This window comes from Pseudochaenichthys georgianus, chromosome 13 (genome assembly GCF_902827115.2).
Source record: "Pseudochaenichthys georgianus chromosome 13, fPseGeo1.2, whole genome shotgun sequence".
Classification (NCBI taxonomy): Eukaryota; Metazoa; Chordata; class Actinopteri; order Perciformes; family Channichthyidae; genus Pseudochaenichthys; species Pseudochaenichthys georgianus.
The window spans coordinates 30677022-30688333 of record NC_047515.1 but is presented as its reverse complement, the minus strand read 5'-3'; the positions used below and the strand labels follow the sequence as shown (position 1 = coordinate 30688333).

Genomic DNA, 11312 nt, shown 5'->3' with positions numbered 1-11312 from the left:
TCTCTTGTTCGCTTGTCAGGTTTAAACAACTCTATGTAGTCTTTTTCATTTAAGCTTTCCCTTTTGTGTCAAATATTCAAATATTTATATCATTCTTTTGTAACTTTAAAGTACTGAAACACTTCCTGTTATCTCTTGTTACGTCTTGGCAGAGTTGTAATTGAATTCTTGTTCTTGTTAACATTGTACATCTATTGTTTTTATAAAAGAGGAACACTTAAAGTCAAGTGTATTGTTTGAAATACAAACTAAGAGGTACAATTCCAAAGCCTTACTAGAATTAGGATAACACAATATAGGATAATATATTGGCGCTACAAAGTAATTTGTATTTATGGAAGCAACATGCGATCTGAGTGCTACAAAAAATGATCAGACCCGTAACAAGACAGGAGCTTCCTTTTGCCTTCAAAGTCCGTAGAGTTTAGGGATTCCTCCGCTACACATTCAAGGGTCTGTCTCTCTCTCTCCCGGTTGTAGCACAGAGCGAGCCTGACGCCATTAGTCCTGGCTTAACAGTACTTGCCTCTGGCTCAGTGTAGGATCAGCTGGGGCAGCATGGGTGTGTTACCTGTCGTGACAAAGGTGGGTCCCACTCATATGTCTGTATCTCGCATTAGCTCCTCGCTCCCCCCAGCCCCTCCTCAACGAGCATACACACATGTACTCAGTGGGATCCATGCTAGGTCACTTGATGTGAATAACAGTGCTTATCTATGTAACTGAGCTGTGCAATGCAAATGTGAAATACTCTAATAACATAAAATAACATGTCCTATGATGTTATTTATGTTATTTTTACACGCGAAGAACCCCGGTAAACCTTGCAGTTTTGAAACTGAGCGAAGCAGGCGTCTTAGACAAACTGAAAAACAAATGGTGGTATGACAAGGGAGAGTGTGGACCCAAGGACTCTGGAAGTAAGGTCAGTCTCACGCTGCTGCGGCTCTCAGAACGCTAGCCTGAAACTCTCACCTTTAATATGCTAGCCTGAAACATATATTGAATATGCTCCACAGTAGACTTAACTACCCATTAAGGGATTCCCTACAACATGTTCCCTTCCCTATTTTGATTCTGAAAACACATTTACCTAAATATGCATGGAATAAACAAAAATTCTCAATGTATGTAGCAATCTGTGGCAATCCCATATTTATTACAGTTAGCTTTATACAATACAATATAAATTAAGATGATCAATAGCGAATGTTCACTCTTTTTCTTTTCATACGCAAGCATTTTGAGGGAAAATAATACCACTGTTCATTTAGCTTTTACAACTTCTTAAAGATTTAATCAGGATAAGGCTATTTGTTTATCTCCGTCAGTTGGAGGAAAACATTGTAAAGCTTCATATTACAGGTTCCAATTTTTTCAATATCCTTTTTGTGGAAGAACTTTCTTATTGTTAAGCTAATGCAATTGAATACATGTGTAAAGACTTCAGTGAACAGCCGGCCAGCTGAACTTTCATGTGAATTGTGTCAACGAACAAGCTTTCAATTTAACATACAGTATACGGATTTTTAATAATAAATGAATACTGAATTAATAATTGCATAGGTTTAAGTGGAGCAGTCCTTTCTTCTGGAACTCCAAAGTTGCTCATATGCTTGACACAGCTGACTCAATGTTGACTCTATTAAATGCATTACTCCATATTCCTTGTTTTAAAAAAAAAAAAGGAAGTTTTGTCTATTAGGTCTCCTAAAAAAAATAAAAAAGAATGGACCTGTGACATAAAGCGTTACTATTAATAAGCATTTTCTATTAAAGTGCTAGAGCTAATGTATACCCCATACAGAAACAAACAAGAAATTAGAGCCCTTAAATCCCATTCAAACTCTAGTAAAATGTCATCACCGTTCAGATTAAAGCCCGCTCTTTTTGACTTATATTAGCTGTTGATTCAAGCTGCTTTGATATCATGTAACTCTGTTGAAGTAGTAGTAATGTAGAATGTACTGTAGTTGTATTGATTGTTAAAGATGTGTAGTATGTATCTGTTGTGTTGATAGTAGTATTAATTGTAGTTGTAATAGATGTAATTGTATGATCATTCATAGTTACAGTAAGCATTAAAACAAATGTAATGTCATTAGTGTATACTAGTAGTTAGTAGTATTAATACTGTAACTGTATCAGATTTTGTCACTAAATGATTTTTCTCCTGATAATTTCAGCTTGTGTCTAACCCACTGTACCTTTTTGTCTCTGTCTGCTTTTTCCCACCTCTTTTCTGTCACTCCAAACACCTCCTTAACTTCCCTCTCCTGCTTTCTCACTCCCATTCTTTCTCCTATCTCTCAAATGTTCCCTCTCTTCTCTTATCCCACTTGAATTTCTTCTCTCCTTTATCATACGTCATCTCTGTCATGCATCTACCTAAACGACATACTCTATCATGATCCTGCTCTGGTATCCTCCTTCTCTTTTTTCTTTCCCCCTTCTTCTAAACTTCACCTCTCTTTTGCCTCATTTACCTCAACATTCCTATTTCTTCGTCCCCCTCTCTACCCAAAACTTCCTCACACTCGCTCTCTCCAGGACAAGTCGTCCCAGGCCCTGAGCCTGTCCAACGTGGCGGGGGTCTTCTACATCCTGGTGGGCGGCCTCGGCCTGGCCATGCTGGTGGCCCTGGTCGAGTTCTGCTACAAGTCACGGGCCGAAGCCAAGCGCATGAAGGTGGACCTTAGCCCCCCCCACTGCCCAAGCCCCTCCCCCAGCACCCAGAATCTAGCCACTTATAGGGAGGGGTACAACGTGTACGGCTCCGAGGGGGTCAAGATATAGGGGTAGGATTTAGAGGCTCCCATATAGGTGGGGTAATGGTGGTGTTGATCATGGTGGTGGTGCTGTAGATTACTGTATTGTGGATGTAGAGGCTGACGCAGCAGCCCCACGCAACCGTGTTGTTCTTCATGTGGTGATGAGGATGTGGTCAAGCATTGTGGAACCAATGTAGCTTTTTGTGTTTTATCAAAGCTTATTTTAGCTAATATTTTGATATTTTTTGGGTTCAAATTTGTATTGTCTTCATTCTATAGCAGTTCTCCCCTGAATATATTGGGGTTTGATTTGTGTGATTACAAATTTGGTTCCATCATCTTTGGCTGCATGTGATGATGATGATGATGAATATGATGATGATGAAGATGGTGACATTGCTGGTCATGCTCATGGCTCATTACTTGACTAGGCACCTGCATTGTTTCTTTACCTTATAGCTAACAAACTATTGAAAAAGCAGGGATGCACAACTCCATTCTCAGGGGCTAGTGTAGAAGTAAATACATGTTTATATACTCTATAGGGCTGCAATACCTAACTTACTTGCTTATGTTTTTCAACAAAAGTTAAAACCAAATACAACTCATTGTACCATCACAATAGTCAAAGGAAAAGCAGAAAATCCTCACATTGAGACAAAATAAATCAAAAAACGTGACGTTATAAAAGTTTCAAGTGTTTTAATACTAGACCTGAAACACATATTTCAATTTCATCTTGGCTAAACTATTTATAGATTGCAGTGTTGGTCTCGGCACTTCCCTAAGAGCTAAAGTTACTGAGTGTTCCTCATAATCTTCAAAATGCTTCTGGCTACAAATTAATAAATTAAAGTGTGGACACCAATTAGCACAGATTTGGGTCTGAATAAAACTTTTCAGTTGATAATCTGATAGATATCCCAAGAAAAATAAAAATAGTGTTTGTCTGCTATAATTACTATAACTAGACTTGCAGCACCACTGTGAGTCATAAAAACATATAGGCATGAGCTTACGTGCATTGACTTGTTTTTGAAGGGAAAATTACTCTTAAAAGCTGGGCCAATTTATACCAATTTAGGATGAGACAGCACTTCTGACAGCTTAAGCAAAGTTTCAAACATTCCCCCTGAAATACTGATCTAATCTTATCCATTAAGATAAAATTCATACTCAGGCAGTTTTTTAATTACTTTTATTGTGCGATGATTGTGTTAGTGAGTTTGAAATCCCAGAATCTTGTCTAATATACTTCTAATTATTAGTCAAACCAACATTTAAGAAAAAGTACAACCTACTTATCTTGACTTCTGGAAGCTAATCAAAATACTAGGAGTGGATTTGCACTCATAGATTGACATTTAATCTGTGTTTTAATTAAAATGTTTATTAGGCAGAAAGTATTAGTACATGTGAATCTAAATTAATTATGGCAAACCCAAGTGCAAAAACCTTCATAATAGCTTCAGTTTCCCCAGCTGAACTGATCTTTCCCAGCTCAACTATAAACTATAAACTATAAGTGGAGCTGGCACTATTTCCTTTCCATAAACTGCATCTTCAAAGTGTCGTCCATAAAGTGGAGTTGTGCAGCCCTGTTATAGAAGGTCCAAACAGCCACTCTGACTTATTCAACCCCTGACAACTTCCAAACAGCCCACTTACTTAGTTTTAACGCAGAGGAATAATTGATGAAGCAAACACTTCATATAGAACGGCTACCTAGTGATGGTGTTGTAAAACATGTTTATTGGTGTAAAAGAGCACTTTACTAGAGTGAAAAAAACATTGGACCGTAATTTGATGACCTGCTCTACAAACCATTCAGAGGCATAAGGTCATTGATAATTACAGAAATGCACAAATAAAGATAACAAGATGTGACTTTAAATATGAGCTAATATCTGTCCAAAACCATATATTTACATGAAGTTTAATATTAACCACGGATAAACCATTTTTGAGAATGGACTGTAACGTTTATTTAGAGCAGTCCGTATCATGTTTTGTCTTTTTTTAATTAAGGTGAAGTACATCAGCATGACAGCAGTCATAAAAAGAAAAAAAAGGGCAAACGTTTGGCTGTTTCTGGCAATGAATTAATTGTCTTTTCTCAGATATTGTCTTCTTTGTAAAAATGAAAAGAGATTAAACTAAAACCATGTTTTATTTCCTAACATAGATCATTCTCTCTACTTTGTCAATGATTTCTATGGAAATCGTTTCAAGCGGAGACATTTTAATGTGTCCCAATCAAAGCACAAGCAAAAGCCGTTTAAATCATTACAAAAAAGCTTTTTGGCAGTTGTAGATATGAATGGGAATCATCACAGAGTTGCCGGTCTGTGTGAAGTGTTGCCCTACTCTGAGCTGTAAAATCATTCAATCCCTCTCTATAAATCTGACACTCCTTAATGTTTCCCTTTTGTCTTCCCAAAGTTGTCACTTTCCAAATCCTTTCAAATTCCTCACCTTCCAAATCCTTTCAAATCCTCACCCTTATTTTTTGGATAACTGAAACTAAGAAATGCATGGTCACCTATGAAATGCAGATGTCTACAACCCAAATCCTCTCGTCTACTATGAACATGTTTGTCGATTGTTGCCTGCTTTTACTTTTTTTTTTTGCCTTAAGTGAAAGCTATTTACCACAGCACTTGCACTGTGTTTTAGTGAGATTTGAATGTGTGGTTTGGGGTGCATTCACTCAAGAAGTCAGATGCATTTCTCCCAGTAATTATTTTAGTTTGAAGAGTGCAACAAAGTAGAGCACCAAAAATATCTGAAAATACTTTTTCAGGCTGTTTTGGGGGAAATGTCTTAATATCACAAAGCATAAAGGGATTGTTAACCCGGAACAATATACATTTGATGTAGTACTCACCTCCCTGGGCTCTCTATGGTCCCAGAAAAAAAGTGTCTACCATGGCTTTAAGGAGAGCTGACTCAACACCATTTTCAGAAAGTTTTCAGACATTATATTGCCTTTTCTTGCTTCAGATTGAGTCAGATTGAACATATGTGCTTTCTTTTTTCTGGGGCTCAACCCAAAAAGCGACTGGAATGCATATAGCAAAACTTGTTTTGACTATGTGTGTGATTGCACCCTCAGACCTTTCTAACTGTTAGCATACTTGTGTGTTCAGTGTGTGCACATGCATGAATAAGTGTTCTGTGTGCATGTGTTCCTGTATTTATCTGTCTTTACGCAAGTTTGTAATTGCAGTTTTTTGTGCTAATGTCGTGATTTTTTTCAAACTAAATCTCTACTCTGCTATCTCCAACCTCTTCTCTTCCCTTCACCTATCTTCATGTAGCTTTCTTTTTCTGAAGCTATGCGGAATAAGGCCCGTCTGTCCATCACAGGAAGTGTGGGGGAGAATGGCCGCGTCCTGACGCCAGACTGCCCCAAAGCTGTGCATGCTGGCCACGCCTCCCTCCGACACCCCGGCCTTGCAGTGATCTCCTCCGGACTGCCCTGAAAACCAAAAACACCTGCCGTGCCTTAACGACACACAAACATAGAGACTTGGACAAGGATACACACACAACCACACGCAATCACACACTTACCAATATCCTGCATAACACATACACACACACAGACACACAAATACATGCATTTAATAACAGATACTCAAAGCTCACATGTATACACACTTGAAAACAGAATCACAGACTGCGCATCATCATCTCACTTTCCTGCTGCCATCGACTTATTTTACAAGAGATAAGTAAAATTCAACGATGGAGTGAGCAGCGGAGAAAAAAGCAAAGGACAACAATGACGTTCACACTTGCCTGCAGCATTCATTCTATTGTTTTTTGGGAGGACACATGCCAGGAAAGCCAGCACAGACTTTTGTGAAATGAACTATGAGCTTCGAACCTGACCGCAAAACTGATCATGATGATGATGAGACAAATATGGTGATCGCAGCTGACTGTAAAAAAAGAAAAATAGACTACCAAACAACTCTGTTCCTGGTCTTTCTTCGTTGGACAGTGTTGGCCAATGAGCCCCACACCTTGACAACGCCTTACTAAGACTACAAACATTGTTTTCATCATCATCATCATCATCATCATCATCATCATCATCATCATCATCATCATGGTCAACGTCCTCTTAACTTGCCTGCAAAGAGTGCCAGGTGTTATCACCCTTAGAAGACCAGAAAACTGTAAGCTTGAACGTTTGGACTGTACAAACCCCCCTTCTTTGCCATTGACTGTTCAAACTGAATGAAAATGCTTTCTTACTACGCATATAGAATAGTTTCTCGCCCCCAAAACCAGCGAGATAATCAGCCAATACAAAACAGAAGTAACCTCGAAACACACACATGTGGCTAATCTCAACCACATTATTCACAGGGGTTTGTAAAGAAAAAAAACAGTAGTAATTAATGAAGTCTTTCATCAATAGCATCGTCATGACAGTAGAAATGCTAAATAGCAACTTGTCTATTACTTTTTGCCTAGGGGCAAAAGGTGAGGTTTAAACTGTATATTCTTCAGTGATGGAAAGAAAAAAGAAAACACATGGGCAGATCTCAAATGGCTACCTAACAAAGTGCTTCTCAACCTGAATGCAGGGACCTTATTAAAAATGTACAGAATAAATGGGAATGAGTATTGTGTTTAATTATGGAAACCAATTCTGCCTCCATGTCTTCTTGAATAATTAATCCAGGCAATGGAAAAGGCAAATAAAAGTTCATCATTCTTTGCATGTTTCCTACTCACGGCTAGAGTAGTAAACCATTTGTTTCAAGTGCTATAATAAGGTTGAGAACTACTATTCTATAATGTGGGCACTTCATTTAACTTGACCTACAGTATAGGTATCATTTTCAATTTTCTCTAAAGGTAAATGACTCTAATTGGCAGTTAGGTTGTCATTTGAGATTTTCAGTCTTTTCCACTGGCCGGGTAAAGGTACCATATCAGAAAGCTTGCGTTTTAAAACTGTTGTAAATAACTGCGTAGCAAAACAGAAGTCACCTGTCTTTTTTAATCATCTTAGATAACAATTCATTGCAATAATGAATATAAAAGAAAATGCCAATACTTGTAATTAAAATCAAATCTTTTTTATAAATCTACATATTATATATATAATACAAATAAATATATATCTATACGTCTATAGAGAGCTATAGAAAACATTGATCACAGATTGTCAGAGGCCATGGCATACATTCTGTTACATGGCTGTTTTTTTGATAACTTGAGAATATTATTATGCCACAGTCTTTGTGTGTCCTGCTCAACACTGAATGTCCATCTGACACTCACACGGACACACACATAGAATCGCACGCACACACGTTGTTCCATACACAGGGTCAGCTCAGAGTGATCACCCCTCTATTTTTGCCTGTCTGTCTATTTGACCAGTAGTTTATCACTGTTCTTCATTGTCTAACGATGTTTGTTTTGTTATCACTAAACCTTCTGATAGCGAGATGCAAAGGCCCCTGAAACAGCATGGAGATGCCAGTATTCAGCACTGGAGCCGATACAATGAGAACGCTCATTTAGGCAGGCTGCTAGAGAGGATGGGCCACTGCGATCACTGTACTGTAGGGAAACAATGCTGTCTGACTTCTGGAGGGTGTAGCATTTGTGTTGTATTTCATAACGCCTCAGTGCTTTTTGTTATTTGTCTTCTCACCAAATGTGAGTCAGCTTCAGATTGAAATTGAGTTCAAGCTGAGCAGGGTTTGTTATTTCTGGGGACATGTTTTGGTCTATCGTACTTGGCAAGAGCAATCAATCAACATAACAAATCTGTTATATACCATAGCAGTCTGCTTTGGGACATCCACTTAATTCAGGCCTTGGTGAGAGGAAAATATAAAAAAAAAAATAATATCTGAGGCTCAATTAGGATAAATTATTTTAAAGGATTGTCAGTGCAGTTCTATTTTGTTGTAATGCAACTCGGTATGGTGGAAGTGCGAGATAGTGTCATTATACAACAGTACTGTATGTGGGAATGAAATATTGTGTTTTCTGCCCTGCTGCTTTTTCCTTGTCTCCTTTGACCTCTTTGTGTTTTTCCTCCCATTTATCCTGTGCCCTACCGCCCATCCCTCAAATCATACCTCCCTCTTGTTTAGTCTCTCCTTTCCTCTCTTTCTGCTTTCGTCTCCCACTCCTGTCCTACAGTGTGACACAACTCTCTCTACAAGGAACATCTCAGAAATGAAAAATGACTTTATTTTCTGCCTTGACACACTGCAAAATAATGGGATAGAGAACTTGAGACATCACGGAAAATCTGAGTTTCTCCTGGTTCTTCGATCTGAACCTGGTAAAATCATAACCTCTAACATTTTACACAAAAAAGTCCCTTATTTGTTTAACTCACACATGTTTTGTTTTACTTACACTGGACATCAATCCTATATCCAATGTCAAATACAAAAGAAAACGTTGAAAATACTATCTTAAAACCACAAGGTTCTGGCAGAAAAGATAGTTAGACAGTTTCTAATAACCTCTACTCTGCCCGGGGATTAGAACAGCAGCACTGCAGCAATCAAACAGGAGAGGGAAAAGGAAATAGTTATCCAGAGGATACATTTGTGAAGAGACATTTAACAAGGAGTTATCACCACACCAAGCAGACTGTACATTATACTGTTGTGTTTATTTCGTTGCCACCTCCAGCACATAAGATTTCATGCGTCGACAGCAAAAGCAGACTGCTAGTCTGTCCACACTCTGGCTTTAATACTGTTTCTTTCTTCATTTGTTTCTTGTCCTTCCATTTGGTTTCTTTTCTAGTAAAACAACAATGCTAAACCTGATTTCTCTGCGTGGTTATTTATCCACTGATCCTGTCCCTGTACAATATACCGTCACCGGCGTGTGGGCCTTGTTTTACACCCAAATCATACTGTAGAAGTGATTATATTCAACATACTAACATTAGACATTGAACTCATAACTGGCACTAAAACAGGATTAGCAGATATCAAGATTAATCAATAATAGTCAAATGTGAACAAAAACATGATTTGTTTGTTCGAGTATTTGTTTTACCTTTTTTTTTAAGTGTTGAAATGCTTGACAAAGCTACAAGGTCCACCAAAAAAGATATGCAGACATTCATGTGTGTACCCCATTTCATGCTAATCCATCCAATTGTTGTTGAGACATTTCATTAAAAATCATAAAAGTAAAACCATAAAATGTCAGGGGATCATCAAGTCAGTGTCAGTATTTTGGATCTGAGGATAAATGTTGTGCCAATCCATTTAATAAAATTTTAATTATTTCCACGTGGACTAAAGTGGTACACTTAAAAATGTTTATATGAATATGTGCCAATCAGGGTCTTAATCAAACGAAGCCATAGTGGACGATTTAACCTTCAAATAATAGCTAGAACTCAATTAGTCAGTGGCTTTAAATGTTTAAAGAACAGCTGGAACTTTAATACTAACCAGAGTTTGTATGTGTTTCTGTTGGGTATGTGAAGCCTCACATGGCGCAGTTTGGGATGATTTAGACCAAATCAAATCAAGTTTTATTTATATAGCACATTTATAAACGATTTTTGGTCGAGTCAAAGTGCTGTACATATAGTAAAAATAGGCTACAGTAACCAGATGTTATGGGGTTAAATTCCACACTGCAATTTTGTCATTTAGGCTCAATTTTGTTTTAATCCATGGGGACCTTACACTCCTAATGCAGAGCCATCACTGGCAAGCATTTCCCATTATTTCTCTCACACACACGCACACACACACACACACACACACACACACACACGTCATGCATGGGCTATTACTGACAAGTATTTCCCATTTACCCCAATGTGAAGCAAAATAACAATTTTGAAGTGGTTCCACGACCCTTTTAACCTTGCACCTTCATGTGCAAATGCACATGCACACCTTCAATCAGCCCCTTTATTGTCACAGCTTTTCACATTTTTCATTTTGATTGGCTCATCTCAGCTTCTCAGTCGCAGTCTTTCCCCTCTCTCAATTCTGCATTATCCCTCATCCTGTTCAGCTCCTGCTCATCGCTCCAGTTTTCACTCTCTCCTCCTCTTCTCCTTATCCCCCACCCCCCTGTCATACTTCATTCTTCCATTTTGTTGCATCCCTCTCTCGGGTGGAATCCATCTGAAACCCTCATTTCCCATCCACGGCTCTCTCCCATCATGACCAGCTCCACTGCTCTGACTTTCTCTTTGAGGTGTCTATCATGATTGGATAGAAAATGTAATTCCATCAACACTCTCAGCACACACAAGCAGCTATTCTCCATGTCTTGTCCTTTCTTTTGTTGATGGACTGATGAAATGCATGTTTACTGCAGATATATTGCACACTTACCTATTCAGACAAGACATAACAAATAAACACAGAAAGCTGTGATTCTATCTGGTAGAATAAGACTATGAGTGTCTGGATGAAACACATGTTCATTTTAAATGCCATGAGAAAAGACTGAAAAAATTAAAGGTGGGTTAGGTAATTTTGGAGAAACCAGCTCGAGTGCGCTAGAATT

General features: G+C 38.3%; 1 protein-coding gene across 4 annotated transcripts in view; it reads left to right on the top strand.

Annotated features, from left to right (window-relative positions):
* Positions 1-10040, top strand: part of gria4a (glutamate receptor, ionotropic, AMPA 4a) — a 105510-nt gene extending 95470 nt beyond the window's left edge. Inside the window, exons 16-18 of one of the 4 annotated variants that reach the window (XM_034097322.2) lie at positions 811-925; positions 2551-2688; positions 6092-10040. In XM_034097322.2, coding sequence (XP_033953213.1) covers positions 811-925; positions 2551-2688; positions 6092-6256 — 418 coding nt within the window. In that variant the 3' untranslated portion in view covers positions 6257-10040. Of the gene's footprint in view, positions 1-810; positions 926-2550; positions 2799-6091 lie in introns of all 4 variants that reach the window. The other 3 variants (XM_034097324.2, XM_034097325.2, XM_034097323.2) reach the window with 3 other exon arrangements.
* The last annotated feature ends 1272 nt before the right edge of the window (positions 10041-11312 follow it).